We start from the raw sequence: 26,755 nt of genomic DNA on the forward strand, positions 1-26,755 counted from the left end.
GTCTTTCCTCATAGGGGAGTTGTTCCATTCCCCTTATCATTTTGGTAGCCCTTCTCTGTACCTTCTCCATCGCAATTATATCTTTTTTCAGATGCGGCGACCAGAATTGTACACAGTATTCAAGGTGCGGTCTCACCATGGAGCGATACAGAGGCATTATGACATTTTCCGTTTTATTCATCATTCCTTTTCTAATAATTCCCAACATTCTGTTTGCTTTTTTGACTGCCGCAGCACACTGAACTGACGATTTCAATGTGTTATCCACTATGACACCTAGATCTCTTTCTTGGGTTGTAGCACCTAATATGGAACCCAACATCGTGTAATTATAGCATGGGTTATTTTTCCCTATATGCATCACCTTGCACTTATCCACATTAAATTTCATCTGCCATTTGGATGCCCAATTTTCCAGTCTCACAAGGTCTTCCTGCAATTTATCACAATCTGCTTGTGATTTAACTACTCTGAACAATTTTGTGTCATCTGCAAATTTGATTATCTCACTCGTCGTATTTCTTTCCAGATCATTTATAAATATATTGAACAGTAAGGGTCCCAATACAGATCCCTGAGGCACTCCACTGTCCACTCCCTTCCACTGAGAAAATTGCCCATTTAATCCTACTCTCTGTTTCCTGTCTTTTAGCCAGTTTGCAATCCACGAAAGGACATCGCCACCTATCCCATGACTTTTTACTTTTCCTAGAAGCCTCTCATGAGGAACTTTGTCAAACGCCTTCTGAAAATCCAAGTATACTATATCTACCGGTTCACCTTTATCCACATGTTTATTAACTCCTTCAAAAAAGTGAAGCAGATTTGTGAGGCAAGACTTGCCCTGGGTAAAGCCATGCTGACTTTGTTCCATTAAACCATGTCTTTCTATATGTTCTGTGATTTTGATGTTTAGAACACATTCCACTATTTTTCCTGGCACTGAAGTCAGGCTAACCGGTCTGTAGTTTCCCGGATCTCCCCTGGAGCCCTTTTTAAATATTGGGGTTACATTTGCTATCCTCCAGTCTTCAGGTACAATGGATGATTTTAATAAGTTACAAATTTTTACTAATAGGTCTGAAATTTCATTTTTTAGTTCCTTCAGAACTCTGGGGTGTATACCATCCGGTCCAGGTGATTTACTACTCTTCAGTTTGTCAATCAGGCCTACCACATCTTCTAGGTTCACCGTGATTTGATTCAGTCCATCTGAATCATTACCTATGAAAACCTTCTCCATTACGGGTACCTCCCCAACATCCTCTTTATTTAGAATGTCCTATATATGCAACATTGCTTGCGAGGCTGCCTCCTTCCCCTTGGTCTGGGAAGTATGACATTGTGCTTTCTCTGGCAGGCTAGACTCAAGAGTCTTTCTTGGAAGCATTGCCAAGATAGCAGAGTCCAGTTCCTTTTGTGAGGTGGTTCGGATGTGAGGCTCTTGGCGAGATGTGTCATTTTATTAAGAGTTCTTGTAACTGAGACTGTTGTCTTTCATTTAGACACTTTCGAAAGGCCAGAATATATACTGCTTGATGAAGATGAGGAAGATTTGTCAGTTAGTCTGACTACTACTACATGAGAACCAGCTTCCAGCTCTTCCGCAGTAAATACTATTTGTGGGGTTTTGCTGCCATTCCAATTGAGTACCCCTTTTGGGCTGATTTATGTCCTTGGGTTTGTCACGCTTTGATGGCATCAAAGATGTCCTTTTCCACTTCTTTGAAGCTGTTTTAGAACTACTGTCTTCAGACCTCACCCGTTTTAATTCCTCATGCGATTGAGTCGAGGGTTCGGCATCGTACAACTCGAAGTTTCACGCGTTGGTCTAGTCAACAGCTCATGCATCGGGCAAGTCGACGCTTCATGCAAGTCTGCGCTTTGTGTGGACGACTCTGTGATCCATGCATCTTACTTCGGTCAGCACCATGTTTAGATTTTTTAGACTCCAGCAGTATCGGTATCATTTTTCTCAACTCGGTAGGGCAGAGCTTTCCAAACTGTGTGTCGGGACACGTTAGTGTGTCGCCTGCAGTGTGCAGGTGTGTCGCGCAAGCCTGGTCAACTCTGATGCGAGTTTGGGCTTTTTTTTTTCTAGAGATTCACTTTTTTTTTTTCAGTTTATGGGTTGCTTATTATTGGGTGATTTTTGCTGTCAATCGCGTTTTTTGGGGGGGCTTGGTGGGTGGAACGAGCCCAGCCATCCTTGCATTGGCTGCTGCTGCCGATGAGGCCTGGCCATGAGGAGTACTGACTGCAAGCAGCAGTGTCTGGTGATCATGGAAGGGAGTGAAGTACTTAACTGGCAACAATCAAAAAGACGAGGTACATGAGTGTGGGGGCCAGACATGTGCTGGGGAGAGAGAGATGAGTGAGTGGGGGGCAAACGTGCTGGGGGGACAGACATGTGCTTGAGGGGGAGAGATATGAGTGTGTGGGGGCCAGACATGTGCTGGGGGGAGGAGAGAGATGAGTGTGTGGGGGACAGACAATTTGTTTTATTATTGTTTCTCATAAATTATAACAACATGAATCTTGGAATATATATTTTTAATATAAATTTAAGGTTTTCATGAGATAGGTTGTGTCGTGAAACATTTTATTTATGTATATATTTAAGGAAACATACATAAATTGTCGAAATATGTTTCGTTCGTTTAACCTTTAACCTCTGGTTTACTAGTAGACTGAATTACCGTGTCGTGAAATTATGTTTGTCTAAAAAGTGTGTCACCAACATGAAAAGTTTGGAAAGCTCTGCGGTAGGGTGTTTCGGGGGTTTTTCCTCCCAAACCCTGTCTGTCTCTGGGAGGATATTCTACTCATTTTGATTATGGTTCCAGAGGATTGGATCTCTTACCTGGAACCATTTTGTCTTCTTAGCCTGTATGGATCGGGCAGTGAGTCAGAGTGTAAGAACCAGACTTATCGCTCAGCCTCGCCATTTTTCAGCCCTTTGTCTCTGGGCCTGTGGAGACATCCTGCCGCAGTCGTGGCAGGAGGCCTGATCGTGGTTTGGAGCAAGGCATATGTAGCAATAATTATGTCAGTCTGTGACGGGCATAATTTTGCTACATTAGCAGAATTTGAATGCTGGTGTCTTCTGTGCCACTGTGACACTTAAAAGTGCTTTTTGGGATACTCAAAAGGACTGAGTAGATAAAGACAGAAAAATAAGACACAATAGAAAGTTGAGCACGACTGAACTGTGCGGAGAAATGAAAACTGACGAGATGAAGAGATTCACACAGCCACAGCTCTGTATATTTGAAGAAAGGTCTGCGTTGGGCCACCCATAGGATGTCCCAGGCAGCATGGCTAATTCAGCCTGCTTACCTATGAGGAAAAAAAACTAAGTCACATGCACAAAGCCACTAAAAATACTGAATATTTAGATAATGCCTTCTAACTCAAAAAAGCCTTTAAAAAATTCAAGTAAATCTATAGGATTTATTTTTGATCAATTAAATTACTGTTCTTTTAGTTTAGAAATTCAGTTTGTCAGTCCCACTTTTCATTGAAAAACTGAAATTCCTTTTTTCCAAAGAGTGTATTCAGCTCCAGGACTGAGCACAAGGAGGGAGAAGGAATAAGAGTGCTTTCACCTAGTTTGAAGTAGTATTCTCACATGTTAAAAAAAAAAATCACATTAAACAGATGTATTCAAAGGATGTATCTGGCTAACTTTTGGAGTCTGCTGGACAAAATCTAAGATTTGAATATTTCCCCCTGTTCCCAGATAGTATTTTTTTCTGGGCAACTTGTTGCCTGCACAAAGTTTACCTAGGTAAAAAGATGGCACTGGGGGTGCTTGTGGGGCACCATTTAACATTGTCCGAGCAGTAGGGATGTGCAGACCAAAAGTTTATGTTCATAAGTCCATAAGTCAAAAGGGGGGGTCAATTTCGGTCAATATGGACATATGGAGAATTCCATAAGTTGAGTCTATGTCCATACGTGCATCGATTCCCTAAATAAAAATTTAAACCCCTCACCCTCCTTAATCCCCCCCCCCCCCCCCAAGACTTACCAAAACTCCCTGGTGGTCTAGCGGGGAGTCAGGACGCCATTTCTGTTCTCCTTTGCGAGGAGCACGTGACGTCGGTGTCACGTCGGAGTGACGCCGACGTCACGTGCTCCTCGCAAAGGAGTACAGAAATGGCGTCCTGACTCCCCGCTAGACCACCAGGGAGTTTTGGTAAGTCTTGGGGGGGGGGGGATTAAGGAGGGTGAGGGGTTTAAATTTTTATTTAGGATCAACAATCGCGATTTCCAACATATTCAACATAGCTATGTTGAATAAGTTGGAAATCCGATCGTTTTCGCCTCATCACTTTTTTAAGTTAAAAAAAAAGAAGTTGCGTTTTACCTATAAGTTCTAAATGAATGCACACCCCTACCGAGCAGCACAGATATATTCAGCACTGCCTGGACACACAATTAGCCAGATAAGTATGGTCAGGCAAATGCCCCAAAGTTATCTGGATAACTGTAGTAGGATATTCCATGGAATTTATCCAAATAACTTTATCCAAGTATATTCAGCGCAACTTTTCCACTGGCTGTTTGCTCAATATGGACTGCTCATTCTGAAACAAACAAATGTGGTATCAGATCATTTTTATAAAGCCCTAAAATTCTATTCAATAAACTGGCAATTAGTGGTTTACACTCTTCTAAATATAACCAAATTGCTAGATACCAAATATTTCCTCAGCCCTTTCAAGTACCCTTTTAAAGTACGTACAGAATCGTATTCATCATCATCATCATCTTCTTCTATCTCCTCTGACAAGCATTCATCAGCATTTTCAAAGACTTCAGCTGGGTCCAAAATCTCATCTCCTTCTCCATCTTCACCCCCAACAAAGAATTTCGGAGTGTCAGACTCTGTTGCACTAACAGACATGGCTGCTGACATTGGAAATCTTTACATGGATCAAACAGGCAAGTTGCTAGCTGAAAGAAGAGGGTATGATTTCAGAGTTAAGTGACACAAAAGTGCCAAGCAGTTTATTAAAAATTATACAGTCACTTGCTGATATTATAAATCAGTATGCTGCCAACTGTAGTTTAGTTACTAGAATTCTACTTGACTTCAGTGTTTGAGCTTGTTTGCTGCTTCATTAGGAAAAACACCACATTGCACCATTTGCTTTGACAAGCTTTTTCCTAAAAATAAAATGTTAATATAACTAGAAAATATAGTTTATGCTTCTCAAACTGAAATATGGTAATGAAGACACAGCAAAAGTATGATGTCCAAACTAAAGAAATTGTGCAAGTAATGTAGAAATCCCTTTAAGTGATTTTCTTGCTTATATATACTTGTGAAAGTTTAGCATGTCACACCATTGCTTTCTTGTTCACCACAATGGTGGGCTAACTCTCTACGTGCTTGGTTTTCTCTTTCACATTATAACATGGGTATGACCACACCTACTCCGGAGGGGGCCGCTAATAGTCCAGTTCAGGAGCAAGAACAGAACTATTTGGCCAATGAGACATCTTTAACCCTCGGGGCCCCAGAGAAACCAGTCCCTCCCTCTGCGAAATCTACTCATGGTCAGTTTCTATTAAAAGATTCCTTTAAGATTCAAGGAGATGTTGCGAATATGACTAAAACTTCTGATATACAAGTACAAAGTCAAGAAGATCAAAAAGCTCAGTCTCCATCATTAGCAGAAGGATTTGTTGGGACCTTTAAACAGACCAGAGTGGAGACACAACTATCTGGTATTGGGGATATCTCTGTTATTGTTCCTCAAAAATTTTCCATTGAAGAGTTAGGATTAATGATGGTGAATATGCAAAAATCTATTAATAATCTTATGTTAACAGTTCAGGACGCATTGAAAAAGAATACATATACACAGGAAAAAATTGAAAATCTGGAGAAAAATGTTAAAGTATTCAACCAGAAATTGGGAGATATCCATAAAGTTCAAATAAATTTGATAAAATCAGTTGAAGAATATGAAGGGAAAATTGAAATATTAGAAAATCAAAACAGGAGATTAAATCTTAGGTTATTGAGTTTTCCTAAAATCCATCTGGCAACCCCAATTGATCTATTTAACAGCTATCTGAAAAATGTTTTAAAATATTCGGAAAAGTCTCTACCTGTTATATCTAAGATTTATTATCTTAAACAACCACAAGAAGGTAAAAATTTTGAAAGTAAAGAGAATTTGAACTGAGAAATTGCTTGAATCTAAAATTGATAATAGGGCTATGTTGTTAGTTCAATTCTCATCCTTAGTAGAGAGAGAGAGACAGTGTTAAAACTGCACTTTAAATACCAAAAAAATGATTTTTATGGATATCCCATAAGAATATTTTGTGATGTAGTGCGTCAACTCAGATGAGACAAAAAAAGTTTATAGAAATGCGAAAAGAAATTTTGGAAAGAGGTGCCCAATTTAGCTTAAAATATCCTTGCAGATGTTTTAAGCAGAGAGATGCCAGATGTGTCTTCAATTATCTAGATCAGCTTAGTGCTTATTTAGATACATATTTTTAACCACTCGTAATACTGTTTAAAGGGGGGAAATGTATATTAATGTGTGGAAAGACAACAAATGATTAAAGTGAATTTCACTTTTAATATTCCTGTATAATGCTCCAAGCTTACTTAACTTTAATTGTTCTCTAATTCTTTAACATTTCCTTTGTATAGGATAATAGTATTATGAATACTTTGTCAGTAAAAGGAAGTAATTCCTACGAGTGGTTATATGATTATCCTATGTATTCTTTTGTTTGTAACCATTGAAATGCAATTAAAAATAAAATTTAAAAAAACGAACATGGGTATGACATCAAATTGCCTTCTCTGAGCTTTATTCCTTCTTGATATTTCTACTGCTCCTTTTTTATCTCAGTTTTATGAATTGTATTTTCAAGTTCTTAAGAACACATTTTTTTTGGCCCAGCAGTTTCTTACTGCTCCTCTGGCCTTCCAGATTAAGTGAAACCAGCCTCTTTTGCATTAAGCCTTCATTTGTAACTATTTAGGGTTTTGCACCATCTGTATCACTTCTCCAAGAATCAACTCAAGTCCTCCACAACAACCTCTACTGAGCCTTCATGCCAGCTCCACATAAAAATAAATACATTACATTTTTGTAAACCTTGCTCCCCAGGTCCATTTTTTAGTTGTACAGCTTACAGTCACTTTACATGGTATCAATGTGATGCTTGTATTTGAATCCCACAAGTAGCTATATTATAGAGGGAACGGCTAAGCAGAAGATGCTTTCAAAAACTTTAGTCATCATACAGAGAATTGAAAGGGGGGATTTTAATGATTTTGTATCAAGTCAATTATAGTATCATCACATGTCTGAAAAATGTTCAACTATGTCTCCATTCAATTTGCTTCATGTATTTAGCCTGGAGAATTATTTTCATAAAGAAAATTTATTTATTTATTTATTTCGGATTTTTATATACCGGCATTCGAGATCGCAATCACATCATGCTGGTTCACATAAAACAGGGGTGCATAGTAAAACATAACTATAACAATGGTGCGGAGAAAGGCAGATTACATTTAACAGGGTGACTAGAACTTGGCGAAGGAGGAAGAGAAAGGACAGGTTATTAATTCAAAAAAGCTAACTATAGTAGATGGAGTTGAGGGATGACGTTGAGGTGTGATATCAATTGGAGTCCGGGAATGCTTGTAAGAATATCCAGGTCTTTAGTCTTTTTTTGAAGGTTGATATGCATGGTTCCAGTCTGAGATTAGGGGGGATGGAGTTCCATAACGTTGGACTGGCTGTAGAGAACGCCCGATCTCTTAGCGTGCTGTGTCTGGTAGATTTGGATGGCGGTACCTGTAGCGATCCCTTGTATGCATCTCTTGTCGGTCTTGTCGATTTATGTAGTTGGAGAGGGATCTGTAGGTCGATGGGAGCCAGTAGGTGGATGTTTTTGTATGTGGTAAGAATGGCCTTGTATATTATTCTAAAGTGGATAGGTAACCAGTGGAGGCTCTTTAGTATGGGGGTTATATGATCCCTTCTCCTGGTATTTGTCAGAATTCGAGCAGCTGCATTTTGCACCATCTGAAGCGGTTTGGTGTAAGAAGCGGGAAGGCAAAGTAGGATGGTGTTACAATAGTCTAATTTTGAGAATATGATTGCTTGCAGAATGGTTCTGAAGTCTTGGGCGTGGAAAAGAGGTCTAGTTCTTTTCAGCACTTGTAGTTGGTAGAAACAGTCTTTGGTGGTTTTGTTGATAGTGGCTTTGAAATTTAGGCGATTGTCAATTAGGACTCCTAGGTCTCTCACTTGTGTGATTTTAGGCGTGGATTGCTGTGTAGAGGTGATGGTGCTGTTCTCTGGGGCGATGAGCAGTAGTTCTGTTTTGCAAGAATTTAGTACCAGGTTTAGGCTGGTGAGAAGGAGTTTAATTTTTTGGAGGCATGTATCCCAGAAAGCCAGAGTTTTAGCGAAGGAATCCTTGATGGGGATGGTATTCCTGCTGCATATTCTTAACATAACACTACTGAAGGTACAATCTATATTTTCTCCTGATATCAATGCTCCATCCACTCAATGAGAAAATACTTAATTCAATAATGTCATTCAATTGTTTTATTATATCAAATACTTTACTAAATTGTATACATTTTACAAAATGTATGAGAACCTAACTATACAATAAAAACTATTTAACTCACACATGCCTCGTACTCCTATGAAGGCTGTACTGCCAAGTCATTCCTCTACAATAATCTCCTATACAGTACAGCCTTCATAGGAGTACGTGGCATAAAAAAAAAATAAAATCGACAGAAGAGTGGTTATATGAGAACATTAAAGAAAAGTTGGGATTACATTAAAGAAGAACCTCCATAATAAGAGCACAGGAGTAATATATATAGTGAGGACATTGTTTAGAAATTGAGCTAAACCAGTTTTTTTTTATTTGTTCACCTACTGTTGTGTTCCGCGCCCGCCCGCGGATGCGCCCTCCTACCTGAGCTCTGTGGCGGCCGCCGCGGCAGCGTCGGGGCAGATTGCCCTACCTCATGTGCCCAGTGCCCCCGTACGTCGGCACGGGCCTCCGGGCTAGCCGCCGGGTTAGGAGCCATTCCTGCTCCTCCCTCGCGGCAGCTACCAGCTTTCCTCTGTGGCCCAAGATCCAAGATGGCCACCACCATCTTAAGCGCGAGGCTGCACCTCCTCACCAGAATTAAAGGGACCTCACCCCTTTGTCTACAGCCAATTCCAATCCTTTGGGCCAGAGGAAGTATAAAAGGAGACTTCTTCTGACCATTCCTTGACTTGGCAACTTCCATGGTTGGTCAGGTCTACTTGCTTCGGTGAGTTCTTGTGTCTTGAATCCTTGTTCCTGTTCAGTCTTGGTGTTCCTGGTTCCTGACTCCGGATTGGCTAGCGGTGATTTCTGGTTCCTGGCTTCGGATCGGCAAGTGGTGACCCCTCGGTGTGTGACCTCTGACTGGTAAGACGACCCTCTGGCACTTGACCTTGGACTTCCTCTTGACCATCGTCTCCAAGGGCCCACCTAAGTCCCAACGGCCCGGGTCCCTACGGGCTCCTCCTGGGGGGATCGCAGACTTCCTGTGGCGAAGACACACTTCCTTCCTCGACGTCACGGCTCTTCGTCTGCCTCCAGTCACCTCTATCTCCAGTGCAGAGGGTCAGCTGTCATGTCTTCTGTTCCTGCCTCGCCACCCAACAGGAGAACCTACGGATCTTCCTCCTAAGGTCCATCCTCCCGTCGGCCCAAGGGTTCACAAGCCTGAGCATAACACCCAGAAGACGGTTGATATTTATATATTTCAGATTTTTTTGTATTTTTAATGAAGTATGACTATATGTGTAAGTTAGATAGTTTTTATTGTATAGTTAGGTTGTCAAATTTTGTAAAATGTATACAATTTAGTAAAGTATTTGATATAATATTAAAAAATTGGACATTCTTAACATAAGACATTCTCTGCTCTATATGATATTTACCAGTGTATTAACCTAAGAATACAGCAAAGTAATCACAAAAAACTATAAAAACAGTCATGCATAACACAACTGCTCCACACTACTTGGAAGACTGGTGTGCGAGTCATATCTTGGGCTCCTGTATGTCACAGAAGTGATGCACTTAGATCCATGGAAAGGCAAAAACATGTTGGGATGATCTGGTCCAGAACCATGGTTGAACTTGTGTTTCCTTCCAACTATGATAAAACAAAGGCTGTTCAATTTTAAGTCCTTTACGTTTCATAAACTCCTCATGGTGTATCTGGGTTTCCAGAAAGCATGAGAGAGTCCCTCATGAGAGACGTCTTAGGAAATTAGAAAGTCATGGGATAGGTGGCAGTGTCCCACTGTGGACTGCCAACTGGTTAAAAAATAGAAAACAGAGTAGGGCTAAATTGTAAATTTTCTCAAAGGAAAAAAGCAATTAGTGGAGTGCCCCAGGGATCTGTTCTAGAACCACAGCTTTTTTTTTTGTGTTTAAATGTATTTATTAAGAGGAAGTTAACACAGGTACAATCATTATATAATAAAGGATACAGCTTAGCAGCTAAGCCAGGTAACATAATAGCAAAACCTTCCATTTATGAATAAGAGAGGAGGAGGGAAGAAGGAGAAAAGGAAAAAGACAGTAAAGAAATAGAAAAACCATAAAAGAACAGAAGAATGAGAGAAGAAGAAGAAAGATAAAAAAACAGTCAACAAATGAGAAGTTGAATGTGAACAGTGAATACTGAAAGATATAGCAGGAAAAGCCACCCAATTCATGGAGCTAAAGAGGCAACAATCATCAAGCGGCTTCCACACCTGACTCCATGAAGACATCCTGTGAAATTTAATAGCCATGGCTTTCTCATATTTACTAAACATGTATATAGAGTTCCACCAGAGGTGTTCAGAGAGCATATCACTATGTTTCCAGTTAGCAAGAATGTTATGTAATGCCACAAGGAGAAGGAAATCCAAACATTTACGAGAGGCCATGGGGGTAAGGCTATTGCTGGGTCTGCACCCCTTAGAATAATCAGGGAGTAAGTAAGTGGTTGGGATGGCATTAGGATCTTAGAAGTAGTGGCCCAAACATGAGTCCAAACATTTTGTACATAGGGGCAAAAATAGAGCATGTGAGATAAGGTGCCCATGTGAGATAAGTAGCCCAGCACAATGTAATTTCCAGGGAGTGCACACTGCACGGTGTAGAACAAAAAAGGATGTCTGTGTTAAACTGGAAGAAAGTGATATCCGAACTGACACTGTCCATAAGTGAGTCCAATTCACAGAATTAAGTGTGATATTAAGATCCGTTGACCAAAGAAAATGTAAGCTAGAAGCAGACTTACTAGATATGAATAATTTCATGAGTTTGTAGAAATGGGAAGCAAGATGTCCTTGATTGTCATATGTATGATAGAGTGAGATTATGTATGGCATTTCAGGAGCAATCATATTTGACACACACAGGGTACAAAATAAGCTATGCAATTGTAACCAAGCATAAAATTGAGAGTTGGGCAGATCAAACTGTTTAAGCTGTTCAAAAGAAAGCAACTTACCATCTTATAAAATAGAGGAAAGAAGCCAAATACCCTTAATGTTGCCAAATGTGCCAATTGAGCGGGTGGCCATCTATCTTAAATCAGAGAGTTGCGCCATAAGGGGACAAATTTAGACGTCCGCCAGGGAATTTTTGTGGGCGGGCGGGATAAATCAATCTCCACTAAAGCTCAGTATAAAGAGTGCAGAATTGGGTTTTTGGCAGGGAGCGGTGATAAAGGGACACCAGGAAAGAATTCTGCGGGGGCCGGATGTAATAAGGAACACTCAATAGAGAGCCATCTAGGATAATATTTGAGAAAGAAAAAGGTGGTTTGAATATTCCTGACTGGCGTATTTATAATGTTTCTTCACTTCTGAGATATATTCAAGAATGGATTTCATTAGGAGATCAATGGGATCCTGAAAGTTTATTGAATATTAGGGATGTGAATCGTTTTAGGACAATTAAAATTATCGTCCGATAATTTTAATATCGTCTTAAACCGTTATGGAACACAATACAATACAGATTCTAACGATTTATCGTTATAAATCGTTAGAATCGTGAGCCGGCACACTAAAACCCCCTAAAACCCACCCCCGACCCTTTAAATTAAATCCCCCACCCTCCCGAACCCCCCCCCCCAATAACTTAAATAACCTGCGGGTCCAGCGGCGGTCCGGAACGGCAGCGGTCCGGAACGGGCTCCTGCTCCTGAATCTTGTCGTCTTCAGCCGGCGCCATTTTCCAAAATGGCGCCGAAAAATGGCGGCGGCCATAGACGAAAAAGATTGGACGGCAGGAGGTCCTTCCGGACCCCCGCTGGACTTTTGGCAAGTCTCGTGGGGGTCAGGAGGCCCCCCACAAGCTGGCCAAAAGTTCCTGGAGGTCCAGCGGGGGTCAGGGAGCGATTTCCCGCCGCGAATCGTTTTCGTACGGAAAATGGCGCCGGCAGGAGATCGACTGCAGGAGGTCGTTCAGCGAGGGTTCCGGCGCCTCGCTGAACGACCTCCTGCAGTCGATCTCCTGCCGGCGCCATTTTCCGTACGAAAACGATTCGCGGCGGGAAATCGCTCCCTGACCCCCGCTGGACCTCCAGGAACTTTTGGCCAGCTTGTGGGGGGCCTCCTGACCCCCACGAGACTTGCCAAAAGTCCAGCGGGGGTCCGGAAGGACCTCCTGCCGTCCAATCTTTTTCGTCTATGGCCGCCGCCATTTTTCGGCGCCATTTTGGAAAATGGCGCCGGCTGAAGACGACAAGATTCAGGAGCAGGAGCCCGTTCCGGACCGCTGCCGTTCCGGACTGCCGCTGGACCCGCAGGTTATTTAAGTTATTTGGGGGGGGGGGTTCGGGAGGGTGGGGGATTTAATTTAAAGGGTCGGGGGTGGGTTTTAGGGGGTTTTAATGTGCCGGTTTTTCGATTTTTCGATTTTTAACGATTTTTAACGATTTTTCACGATATTTTACCCCCCCAAACGGCAACAATACGATTCCCTCCCCCTCCCAGCCGAAATCGATCGTTAAGACGATCGAGGACACGATTCACATCCCTATTGAATATTAGTTTCTATCCATATAATCCAATAAATTATTTTCATATGCCTATAAGATTTACTAATAAAATTAAAACAAAGGCTTTTTGGCATATAGCTTTTAGAAAAGCTTGGTGGTGGTGGAGAAAATTTTATAAAAAGGATCCTTGTGTTTCTCCATTTTTGATGTTTTTAAATAATCCAGAATTACCAGAAAATAAAAATGTATTAATTTATCGAGATTGGAAAAATAGAGGATTATATTGTATAGGACAATTTTTTAATATCACCAAAAAAGTTTTATTTTCTTTTCAGGAAATTCAAAATAATTTGTCTATACCAAAAAAACATTTCTTTGCATATTTGTATATAAAATACTATTGTTTGAGTAAAGGTAGAACTAATGTTGAAAAATTAATATTTTCTATAGACGAAATATTTTTTGATATTATACCAAAATTTAACAAAATTTCAAAATGGGTTATTACTTTAAAACAAGTTTTAAAATTATCTCATTTAAATAAATTAGCAAATGTATGGGGAAGGGATTTAGGAATATTATTAACTGAAAATGAAATTATTATAGCATTTTCTTTAATTTATAAGTATTTAATGATAGCTAATTTAAGAGAAATTCAATTTAAAATTATACATAGAAGTTATATTTCTAGAACAACAGGTTATTATATGAGATTGTGGAATAATAATTTATGTTTAAAATGTAAAATACAAAATGGTACTTTTTATCATATGTTTACAGAATGTCATAAGTTAAAAATATATTGGAGTAAAGTACAATGTTTTTTAGAAAAAATGTTAAATACCAATATTGAATGGTCAGGTAAATTATTGTATTTACACTTATGTGAACACATGAATACGATGTCCAATGGAGAAATTTTTTTTTTATGTTTATCACTTTTATTGGCTAAAAAAAATATATTAATGTCTTGGAAAGAAGAAGAAGTACCACTATATGAAACATGGATAAAATTATTACACCATACTGCATTATATGAAATTCAAAGAAGAAAAGATATTCAAAATCCTCATCAAAAAATAAAACAAAGAAAATATTTCCAATTATGGAAAAATGTTTTGTTATATATTACTTAAATATATTTAAAGGAGAATGTTTATAATAATTAGAAAAATATATTGATGTTATTTATTTAGAACCAATTCTTTATTATAAATATAAGGAAAAGTATTTAGGGAAAGTAGTTGGGAGGACTTAGTAATAAAAGAGGGGGGGGGGGGAATAGTTGGGTTTGGGAAAGAATTACAAATTATATTTTAATTGTAAAATTTTTAAAAAAAATTGTTATTGTCTAATTGAATTTATATTTAATTTGTATATTATGAAAATTTCAATAAAAATATTAATTACAAAAAAATAAAGAAAGGGAAGGAGATGGGTAATAATGGTAGCCTTGTTGAAGTATAAAGGCTTGGTGATATGAATAGAAATCCGGGAAGTTAACCCCGGCATGCTGGGTAACCCTTTTTAATTTAGCTAGGGCAATACGAGGAGTCTTGTTTCGCCATAAGAACCTAGTCAAAAGTTGGTCTATGTGTCTGTAAAAGTCCTTAGAAAAAAAATATTGGGAGCATAGCGAGTATATATGTAATCTTGGGCACCAGCACCATCTTAATAGTATCCAGGTGTCCCCACCAAGAGAGATGTAAGGGAGACCACTAACACCGCATCCCTAATCTGTTGAAGGACATGGGATTCACAGTGTCCAATAGTATCGGATATGCTCATTAGGAATCAGATACCAAGGTATTTGAGGCCCTCAGAGACCTTTTGCAGTGAAAACCAGGAAAGATCAGTCAGAGAGCCTAAAGCGTTTAAAGGGAGCATCTCAGTTTTGTGCCAGTTAATCTTATATCCAGACACCAAGGAGTAGGAAGAAATGACACTAAATAGAGAAGAGAGGGAGTATTCAGGGTTAAGTAAAAAACGGAGGACATCATCTGCATATGCTGAAAGTTTGAAGGACTCCTTGCCAATGGATATACCTTGCAAGGAGTCCCATTGTATCATTTTGTCTAATAGCAAGCAATAGTGGTTCTAGGATCAGGTTAAAGGGAAGAGGGGACAACGGGCACCCTTGTCTCGTGCCCCTCTGCAGGTGGAAGGGGGGAGGGGAGTACAATTGTTAACATATAGAAATGTAGTGGGAGAGGAATAGAGGAGTTTAATCCAAGATAAAAAAGTAGGACCAATACCAAACCATTCAAGGAAGGCCATTATAAAAGGCCATTCAACGAGGTCGAAGGCCTTTTCTACGTCTAGTGATATAGCCATGACTGGGGATGGTAAAGTGGCTGCATGGTCTAGGACATGTAAAAAAAAAAAAAAAAAAAAAAAAGGCGGGTATTGTGTGCTATTAACCATCCTTTAATAAATCCGGATTGTTCAGGAGGAATAAGGGAGCACATTACATGGGAAAGCCTGGTGGCTAAAATTTTGGCAAGGATCTTATCAGTATTTAGTAAAGAAATTGGTCTATAATTAGAAATTTGGGTAGGGTCCCTCCCTGGTTTTGGTAGAAACACTATGCACGCCTCAGTGTAGCTGGAAGACCCAGAGGAGGAGGAAATAATAGAAAAGAAATATTCATGTAAATGTGGGACTAAGTCCGACTTAAAATCTTGATAAAAGTCTGACATAAATCCATCTGGACCTGGAGCTTTCCCACTAGCAAGTGAAGTGATGGCTGAGGACGTTTCCACCTTCGAAATAGGTATGTCCAAGGTAGATGATTGAGTGTCATTCAGAGCAGGATGGACAAGCTTAGACAAAAACTGATGAATCTTATCGGAGGATGGATCTGCTTCGGATTGATAAAGAGTTTCATAAAAAGAGCAGAAAGCTAGAAGAATATCTGCATCCGTGGTCATAGGAGTCTGAGTGGGTGACATCACAGTAGCTATGTGCTTTTTCTCCTGCTGTTTCTTGAGCTAGGTAGCCAGCATATGTCCACATTTATTATTCTCTGCATAATATAATGCTTTAGTATGGTAAAGACCTAATTGAACCTGTGCACTCACTGCTGATTATATCGGTATTGAGCCTTCAGAAGAGGGGTGAGTGAAGCAATTGTCTGCAAGAAAATATGAGCCTGTTCGAGTTTAGCGACTTCCTTTTACAATGTGAGTAGGGCAGCTCTTTGTGATTTCTTGAGCTGGATGGTATAGCTTATAATAACTCCCATGATGGTGGGGGTAGAATTAAGCTGAAAATATTCTGTTACATGAACTTGAAGAAATCCAGATTGGCCAGGAGAGAAGGATTAAAGCGCCATCTGTGATCAGAAGGGATCGGAAAATGAAGATAAAAGGATAGTTCCACAGCTGCATGGTCAGAGACCAAAATAGGGCAGATGGATGCAGACTGCACTGAAAACACCAGTTGACGAGAGATGAAAAAGTAGTCAATCCTGGAGTAGGATGAGTGAGGAAGAGTAGAAAGTGTAATCCTTGTTTGTAAGATGAAGTAGACGCCAGGGGTCTGAGAGCCCAAAAGAGTTGATCAAATGTTGTAGGACTTTGCAAGAATTAGAAATGTGAGGTTGCATCATAGTTTTTTTGTCCAAAAAGGGGTCTAATGGCTGATTGAAATCTCCACCAATGATAGTCTGAGATGAGTCCAAGTCTAATAAGCGAGCAAAAGTGGAGTGAAAAAAGTCTGGAGTATCAGCATTGGGAGCATAAATATTAAGAAAAGTGTATGGATGTTGAGCAATCTTGACTTGCTCTAGAATCCAGCAGCCGTCAACATCTGAGATTTGATGTAGAATTTGAGCATCTAAACATTTATGGAGAAGAATGGTGACACCGCGCTTCTTATGCACCGCCAGACTGTACAGAACTTGGCCTACCCACTGCTGCTTTAATTTAAGTGATTCAGAGGAGGAGAGGTGGGTCTCTTATAAGAAAACAATATCCATTCGTAAGGACTGTAGATAGGTCAAAGTTTTTTTCCTTTTGATAGGGTGTGAAAAGTCGTTGACGTTTAGAGATAGGATGGTGACAGAGGTGATAGAGGATGCCATGATAGAAAAGAGTTTCTGGTTCTAGGGTGGCAAGTAGCAGTTAGAATATAAGTAGCAGATAACTGGCTGTAAGAAGAACATAATGTTGCGTAGGTTTCTGGAGGCCATTGTAGTATGAGAAGTAAAAAAAAAAAAAAGAAGAAAAAAAAGAGTAAAAAAGTATGAGATAATAAGGGACAAAAACTGGTGCCATAATTGGCTGTTAGAACACAAATGAGCCTCTTGTCTAACCAGTGGCTGCCAGCTCCTAGCCTGTCCACCAGACCATAGCAGTGATGATCCTGTTAACCCTATATACAGTAGACATTAATAAAAATAAAAGAAAAATGCAGCTGGCCAGCTGGAAATCCCCAAGTCTGACCACCTCCCAAGCATGAATTCGTTGCTGAGACGGATCCGGATGATAGAATAGTATAGTCGTGATACATAACAATCAAAAGTCCAACCTTCTCTGAAAACAAAGCCTCAGGGAGAGGTATTCCCATGATATATAGCAAGATCTGTGAAACAATCTCAGGTAACCATGCTGGAGGCAGCTTCCTGGGTCTGCAGAAATTCCTCAAGCGCTGCCGGCTGATGAAAAATCTTAGTGTAGTTGTGGAAGGTGGTTTTCATTTGTGCCGGGTACAGGAGGCCATATTGGATTCCCAGATATCACAACCGTGGGTGCAAGGCCAAAAATTGTTTTTGTTTTGCAGCCGTGGCCTTAGCAAAATCGGGAACCAAAAGAACGTTGTGCCCCTGAAATTGAAGTGGCGCTTGACTTTTGGCCACAGCCAAGATGAGAAGAACTTGGAGGGTAGCGCAGCACTTTAAAAATAATAAGGGGAGATTCGCGATGAGGTCTGGCTGGTATCCGATGCGCCCTTTCAATCTCAAAGGGATGATCGAATTTAATTTTTAAGCAAGCCGGAAAGTAATTAGTAATGAAAGTGATCAGGTCGGATCCTTTAGTCTCTTCCGGGATACCCAATAAATGTAGATTACGACGACGATTATGGTTAGACAGGTCTTCGAGTTACAATGGTAGATTTTCTAATTCACGATTAAATTTTGGCAATGGCGCAGTAGCTAACAGTAGCGAAGAGGTTTGGGCCTCAATGTCATCTAATCTGGTTTGGAAGCCAGCCATTTGTTGAATTACCGATTGTAAGTCATTTCGGATCGCCACAGCCATGTCTATGTTTAATTGGAGCATGTCTTTGAACTGCTTCAGCTCTGAGAGAACCAAGTCCGCTGACGCCAAGGCTTTGGGTGTGGGAGATTTCTCCGGAGTAGGCAGATCCTGCTTGGCTCGTTTGGAGCCCGAAGCGGCAGCAAAGGCTGCCTCAATTTTCCTTGACTTGGAGGTGGACATTATCAGGATTAGTTAGATCTATTTGGCGAAGCACAGCTGAAAAAAAACTGGGTTTCAATGTTTTAGCGGCAAGGTCTGGCGGAGCTCTCCGGTTAGGCAGCCATCTTGGTCACTGCTCAAGAGCGCCCCCTTGGACCACTGCTTTTTAATATATTTATAAATAACCTGGAAATGGGAACAAGTGAGTTGATGAAATCTGCAGATGACAAAATTATTCAAAGTTGTCAAATCGCAAGATGATTGAGAGAAATTGCAAGAGGACATTGCAAAACTGGGAGACTGGGCATGAAATGGCAAATGACATTTAATGTAGACAAGGGCAAAGTGATGCACTTAGGGAAGATTAACTCAAATTATAGCTACAAAATACACCACTTAGGAAAAGGATCTAGGTGTCAATGTTGAAAATATGTTGAAATCTTCTGCTCAGCGTGCAGCAGCAGACAAGAAAGCAAATGGATAAATTACTTACCTGAAAATTTTGTATTCCTTAGTGTAGACAGATGGACTCAGGATCAATGGGTATAGCAGAGTTGCTTACCTGTAACAGGTGTTCTCACAGGACAGCAGGATGTTAGTCCTCACACATGGGTGACATCATCAGGATGGAGCCCAATCACGGACCACTTTTGTCAAAGTTTCTAGAACTTTGACTGGCACCTACTGGGCATGCCCAGCATGGCACTAACCCTGCATCCAGCAGGGGTCCCCCTTCAGTCTCGCGTATAGCAAGAAGTACAGGCGAAAAATAAAACAAATCGCAAGCGAACCCAACTCCGTGGGGTGGCGGGCGGGTTTCTTAAGGACCAACATCCTGCTGTCCTGTGAGAACAGATGTTACAGGTAAGCAACTCTACTTTCTCACAGGACAAGCAGGATGGTAGTCCTCACATATGGGTAAGTAGTGAGCAGAGGATGCCCGAGCAATGCACCAAATGCACCCAAAGACGTGCAACAGGCACAACAGAGGTGGATTTGGGTAGGAGGGCATCCTGAAAACCCAGAACGGGTCGCTGGTAGGATGTTGGGTAGCTAAGCTGAGAATAAGTTGCATAGATCAGACTGGCCAAAAATAGAATCTTGCCTGCCAGCCTTATCTAAGCAATAATGGGCTGCGAAGGTATGGAGTGAGCTCCAGGTCGCAGCCTTACAAATATCAATAAGTGGCACCGAATGGACGTGTGCCATTGAGGTTGCTACGGCCCTAACAGAGTGTGCTTTCACACGGTGTTGTAGCGGAATGCCTGCTTGCCGGTAGCAAAAGGAGATATAGTCCACTAAACAAGAGGAAAGGGTCTGTTTTCCCACTGGATTTCTCAATTTGATGTTATCGAAAGAAAAATAATTGAGTGGACTTCCTATGGGCTGACGTGTGCTCTAGATAAAAGGCTAGGGCAGGTTCACAGACAAGGGAATGTAGAGCCTTTTCTCCTGGGTTGGAATGGGGCCTTGGAAAGAAAGTAGGTAAAATGATGGATTAAGATGAAAATCTGACACTACCTTTGGTAAAAAAAAAACAAAACTTAGGGTGTGTACAGAGGACCATTCTGTCATGCAGAATTTTAGTGTAAAGCGGGTAGGTAACTAATGCCTGTAATTCACTAACTATGCGAGCGGATGTGATAGCGAGAAGGAAAATCACTTTCCAAGTAAGATGGCTGAGATCGCAGGAGTGAAGAGGCTCAAACGGAAGTGTCATGAGCCGTGCAAAGACTACGTTAAGGTCCCAATCAGGGGCCGGAGGATGCAATAGAGGTTTCAGGTGGAGCAAACCTCTCATGAAGCGTATGAGTAGGGGTTGTGTCGAAATAGAGACATCTCCCACGCCATTGTGTTAAGCGGCTACCGCACTGACATGCACTCTTATAGAGGATGTTTTCAGGCCTGATTCTGACAGATGCCAGAGATAGTCCAGAAACTTTGCGGTGGAACAAGTGAAGGGGGTCTATGGACATTGACGTGCACCAGACCGTACACCTTTTCTACTTGGAATGATAAGACCATCTTGTGGAACGCTTTCGTGAAGCTACCAGGACTCTGAAAGGTTAAGGGGTTGAAGTATTAGCCTTTCAACATCCAGGCCTTCAGTGACAGTGCCTGGAGATTGGGGTGGCGCAGACACTCGTTTTGAATTAACAGAAGCGGATCCTTCTCTAGAGGGAATCGCCGAACTGATAGATCCCTGAGGATTGGGAACCAGACTTGGCGTGGCCCGAGAGGGGCTATCAGAATCATTAAGCCCATGTGTCCCTTCGTAACTTCACGAGAGTCTTTGAAATGAGTGGAAGTGGAGGGTACACGTAGAGGAGATCGCTGGACCACGAGAGGGCGAAAACATCCCTCGGCTGTGAGTGGCGGCTGCGAGTAAGGGAGCAGAAGTTCTCTCCCCCCTCCTCCTTCAGACCCTGATCACCTATCCTCATCAGAGCTATATTTGTAAGATGACATGCATACTTTGTTTCCCTCTGAGTTTTTAGCCTGCCTGTACAATTATTGTCGCCTTATTCGACATATTATCAAGTTTTATCTGCAATGTTTCCTATTCCTTCTTGTTCCCCCCCCCCCCCCAGTTATTGCACCCTGTTCGATGTACTTCTGTTTTTAAGTTCCATGTAAACAGATATGATGTTCTCAAAAATATCGATCTATAAAAGCCTTTAAATAAAATACTTTGCGGTTGTGGATGGATGTAAAGAGGTCTATGTATGGATACCCCCAACGTTGGAAAATTGTGTGCTATTGTAGGGTTGAGAGACCATTCGTGCAGATGGAAGGTTCGACTCAAATGGTGCGCTAGAACATTGTCCACGTCCACCACGTAGGTCGCTATGAGGTACATTGAGTGGGAAAGAGCCCACGCCCATATCTGTGCAGCTTCCCGACACAGAAGGTAGGAGCCCGTTCCCCCTTGCTTGTTGATGGATGCAATATTTAAAAGGGCTCCAGGGGCGATCCAGGAACTACAGACCGGTTAGCCTGGCTTCAGTGCCAGGAAAAATAGTGGAAAGTGTTCTAAACATCAAAATCACAGAACATATAGAAAGACATGGTTTAATGGAACAAAGTCAGCATGGCTTTACCCAAGGCAAGTCTTGCCTCACAAATCTGCTTCACTTTTTTGAAGGAGTTAATAAACATGTGGATAAAGGTGAACCGGTACTGGGGGGAATCTAAGATGGCCACCGTCTGATGCGGAAGGTGAAGTCGCTCTCTCCTGATTTCTTGGAAAGAAATTTCTTTAATCATGCCGCACTCTAAACGAAAGGCTAAACTCAGAGAGATTACCGCCACATCATCGCTGGTTGCTGAGAATGGCCAGACAAGGATTGAGACGTTCTTCGCTACCGCGGTAGCAAGAGAAATGCCGGTGGAGGGGGCCGCTGCAGAAGCTGACTTAGGGCGGATTTCGGCACTGCTGGCCAACAAGATCACGCTCAGTCCCGGCGCTCCGATTACCCCCCCATATCCTCTACCACCCGACGCTGCGGCAACTGGGGTAAGTCCTCAAAGATTATATTCTTCACTTTCTGGGACTGAAATCGATTTGAACATTGAAAAAATGAGCGACTTACCCAAGAGCAGTGTGGAAATGGAAATAAAATCTTTAGAGGAGGTGGTGAAAGGGAGCGCAGCAGGAGGGGAGAAGCAGACCCAGAAGTTAATGCTGGAAAAGTTTATACCAATGGAGAAGCCAAAGGTTATAACGATGGACTCCTTGTGGCAAATTATGAAAGGCTTGGAAAATGCTATATTGAATCTAACAGTGATAACAATGGAATCAAACAAAAAGTTTCAAAATATAGAGAAAGAAATTGATATTCAAACAACTAAGATGCATCAGTTGGAAAATCGTGTGGAAAAGGTGGAGACTGTTCAGACTGAGATTTTAAGGGTTGAAAATATCAATTTGAAAAAAATGGAAAATATTGAAAACCAGACAAAGTTCTTGAATCTACGTATACTGAACTTTCCCTTTATCAGGGAGATATCAGCGTATGAAATGTTCAAAGATTATATGCTAAAAATATTGAAAATACCATTGGAAGGACTTCCAGTAATTTCCAGAATTTACTATCTACCAGAAAAAGGAGGAAGCCGTAAAGAAAATCTGGACCAAGTGCAAGAGAATCAAGTAAATCAAGAGAATCAAGAAAAGGAACTTAATTTGACTCAAATACTAGAATTGTCCATGGATTCTGAAGTTAAGAATAGGATGACATTATTTCCATCGTGTACTTTTCCTACTGATAGAGATATGATTATGAAGAGATTTATGCGTAATAAATAAGATCTGGATATTTCCAGATATTTCTCGCATAACAGAAGAAAGGCGAAAGAAGTTTCTGTCCTTAAGGCCAGGAGTAATTGCGAGGGGTGCTAGTTTTAGCCTGAGGTACCCAAGTAAATGTATCATTAAACATCAGGATGCAAAGTATGTTTTTATAGAACCAACTCAATTGCAGAAATTTCTAGAGCCTGCAAACCCGTAAACACCTGTTGTGTAAAATCAGAGTTTAATAATGACTTTTGCTACACTCATGCGACGAACCTTAATGCTTATTATATTGTTTCTTATATTGCCGCCTATATAAGATTCCCCAAGGATTACTTGGAACAGTAGATAGCTTTAATGACTCTGTATAAATGGTTTATTTGTTGGAAATTGTTTATTGGTTCTACACACTGTATGATATTTACTTTGGTGTAAGTATTGAAAAATGAATAAAAAATAAATTAAAAAAAAAAAAGGTGAACCGGTAGATGTAGTATACTTGGATTTTCAGAAGGCGTTTGACAAAGTTCCTCATGAGAGGCTTCTAGGAAAAGTAAAAAGTCATGGGATAGGTGGCAATGTCCTTTCGTGGATTGCAAACTGGCTAAAAGACAGGAAACAGAGAGTAGGATTAAATGGACAATTTTCTCAGTGGAAGGGAGTGGACAGTGGAGTGCCTCAGGGATCTGTATTGGGACCCTTACTTTTCAATATATTTATAAATGATCTGGAAAGAAATACGACGAGTAATATAATCAAATTTGCAGATGATACAAAATTGTTCAGAGTAGTTAAATCACAAGCAGATAGTTATAAATTGCAGGAAGACCTTGTGAGACTGGAAAATTGGGCATCCAAATGGCAGATGAAATTTAATGTGGGTAAGTGTAAGGTGATGCATATAGGGAAAAATAACCCATGCTATAGTTACACAATGTTAGGTTCCATATTAGGTGCTACAACCCAAGAAAGAGATTTAGGCGTCATAGTGGATAACATTGAAATCTTCGGTTCAGTGTGCTGCGGCAGTCAAAAAAACAAACAGAATGTTGGGAATTATTAGAAAGGGAATGGTGAATAAAACGGAAAATGTCATAATGCCTCTGTATCGCTCCATGGTAAGACCGCACCTTGAATACTGTGTACAATTCTGGTCACCACATCTCAAAAAAGATATAATTGCGATGGAGAAGGTACCGAAAAGGGCTACCAAAATGATAAGGGGAATGGAACAGCTCCCCTATGAGGAAAGACTAAAGAGGTTAGGACTTTTCAGCTTGGAGAAGAGACTGCTGAGGGAGGATATGATAGAGGTGTTTAAAATCATGAGAGGTCTAGAACGGGTAGATGTGAATCGGTTATTTAGTCTTTCAGGTAATAGAAAGACTAGGGGGCACTCCATGAAGTTAGCATGTGGCACATTTAAAACTAATCGGAGAAAGTTCTTTTTTACTCAACGCACAATTAAACTCTGGAATTTGTTGCCAGAGAATGTGGTTAGTGCAGTTAGTATAGCTGTGTTTGAAAAAGGATTGGATAAGTTCTTGGAGAAGCAGTCCATTACCTGCTATTAATTAAGATGACTTAGAAAATAACCACTGCTATTACTAGCAATGGTAACATGGAATAGACTTAGTTTTTGGGTACTTGCCAGGTTCTTATGGCCTGGATTGGCCGCTGTTGGAAACAGGATGCTGGGCTTGATGGACCATTTGTCTGACCCAGTATGACATGTTCTTATGATGTACCACTTCGCTACCTGTTGTCTGTTTGAATCACGATGGTCTTGTTTGAGAGGCAATCCTGAAAGATTCTGAGGGCATATCTGATTGCTCGAAGGTCTAGGAAATGTACCTGATGTTTGGCTTCCTCTGGAGATGCTACAAATTATACTCCCATTCATTTGTATTCATATGTTACAATGTTTTTTACTTCAATAGTTTAATCAATTGTTATCTTGTTAAATGTAAAATAGGGCAGATCTCACCCTATTCAACCTGTTACCTGGAAACCGATGTGATATCTCGATCGAATGTCGGTATACAAAATAAATAAATAAATAAATAAATAAGGAGGCTAGTGCATCCCCTTGAGTCAAAGCCCTTATCAGCCAATCGTCGAGATAAGGGTAGACATGGACGCCTTGACATCACAGGTAGACCGCGACCACTACGAGGCACTTGGTAAAGACTCGAGGAGCTGATGCTAAGCTGAACGGTAGTACCCGGTACTGAAAGTGCCAGGGGCCAACCAGGAATCGAAGGAATTTGAGATGAGACGGAGTGATTGATGTGTGTATACGCGTCCTGCAGATCTAGAGAGCAAAGCCATTCTCCTCTTTGTAGAAGAGGCAGTAGAGAACTCAAAGTCACCATCCTGAACTTTTCACTTTGTAGATATTTAAGGCATGCAGGTCCAGTATTGGATGAATGCCCCCTGACTTTTTTGGGATGAGGAAATACCTGGAATAGAACCCCTGCCTTTGCTGGGAGAGGGGCACTGGTTCTATTGCCCGGGATTTCAGGAGGGTTGAAACCTCCTCTTCCAGAAGAGATGCGTGGTCGGATGATCCTCACGTCGGCCTGGTACGGATAGGAAGTTGAGGTGGTAGCCTTGGGTCAGTACAGCAAATACCCACTGATCCGAAGTGATCGTGTGCCATATGTTGGTGAAGTGGCACAAATGACCGCTGACAGGTACGGACGGTAGAGAAGGTGTGCTTATGCGCTCCAGCGAGGAGTCAAAATGCAGCAGCTGGGCCCGGTGGAGGGGCTGGCTGAGTCTTCTGAGGCCAGGATTGTCTGGCTTGACCTTTTTGATAAGGTCTGGAGGGGTGACCCAGAGTAGCAGGAGGATAATATCTCCGTGGCTTGAAGGACAGCCGCTTAGAGTCTCTTTGGAATGTCCTCTTAGATGTGGATGGGAAATCAGTAGGCACGGACGAAAGCTGGCGTAACGTCTCGTGGTGGTCTTTGAGCTGTGCTACAGTCTCCTGGATTTTGTCCCTGAAGAGATCATCACCAACACAGCCAATCTGTTTTGAACCTCTGGTCTTAAGTCAGAGGACTTTAGCCAGGCCCACAGTCGTGCACTAATTCCTGCTGCAGACACCCTAGAGGCAGGGTCAAAAATATCATAGGCAGCGCGAACCTCGTGCTTGCCAGCATCTAGACCCTTCTGAGCCAGGGCATTCAGCTGATCCTGAAGCTGTTCGGGTAAAGATTCAGAGATATCCTGGATCTTCTTGAACAGGTCTCTGTTATACTGGGTCATGTATAACTGGTAGGAAGCAGTGTGAGAAATAAGCACAGATCCATGGAAAACACGACGGCCAAATGCATCGAGGACCTCTGTTCTTTTCCTGGAGAAATGGAAGAATGAGGTTTAGAACATCTTGCTTTTTTCTGGGCTGACTCCACAACCACAGAATGATGATCCAGCTGTGGTTTGTGGAAGCCAGGGGCTGTCTGTACCGGGTAGATAGCCTCCGTTTTCCGATTTACTGGTGGCACAGAGCCTGGATGCTCCCAGTTTCTCTTCAGCAATTCCTGGAGAACTTCATGAACAGGTATGGACATGATCTCCTTGGGTGCATCTACGAACTGCAGTACTTCCAGCATTTTATGTCTTGAATCTTCTTCTGTCTGAGGTTGGAATGGTATGGCTTCAGACATTTCCTTTATAAAATTAATAAAGGCAAGGTCCTCTGGTGAAGAACATCTTCTCTCCTCAGGGGGGAGACTAGGTGGAAGGTAGATCCTCAGAATCCTGGGAAGAATCATCGGTCCACGGATCATAAGATTGATCACCGCCTCCCAAAGGATCTCCAGAGGGGTGTAATGGTGCTATTCTGATGGATCAGGCCTAGGCATCGACGGTGGCACCAACTGAGGACGATGTGGTGTCGATGGCAGAATAGGCACAGATGGAACTGGTGACATTGATGGGTGAGTCAGTGGCAAGATCCCAGACGGCAAT

General features: G+C 41.3%; 1 protein-coding gene across 16 annotated transcripts in view; it reads right to left on the bottom strand.

Annotated features, from left to right (window-relative positions):
• The window catches only part of PPIP5K2 (diphosphoinositol pentakisphosphate kinase 2), a 620,162-nt gene that overhangs the window by 523,163 nt on the left and 70,244 nt on the right, over positions 1-26,755 (bottom strand). For 14 of the 16 annotated variants that reach the window (XR_003852104.1, XM_029572559.1, XM_029572550.1 and 11 more), the window contains one exon: positions 4,751-4,962. Coding sequence is in view for 15 of the 16 variants with exons in the window: in XM_029572559.1 (XP_029428419.1) it covers positions 4,751-4,924 (174 nt within the window). In the remaining variant the exon portion in view is untranslated. The remainder of the gene's footprint in view (positions 1-4,750; positions 4,963-26,755) is intronic. The other 2 variants (XM_029572541.1, XM_029572525.1) reach the window with 1 other exon arrangement.

Source organism: Rhinatrema bivittatum, chromosome 1 (assembly GCF_901001135.1).
Source record: "Rhinatrema bivittatum chromosome 1, aRhiBiv1.1, whole genome shotgun sequence".
NCBI lineage: Eukaryota > Metazoa > Chordata > Amphibia > Gymnophiona > Rhinatrematidae > Rhinatrema > Rhinatrema bivittatum.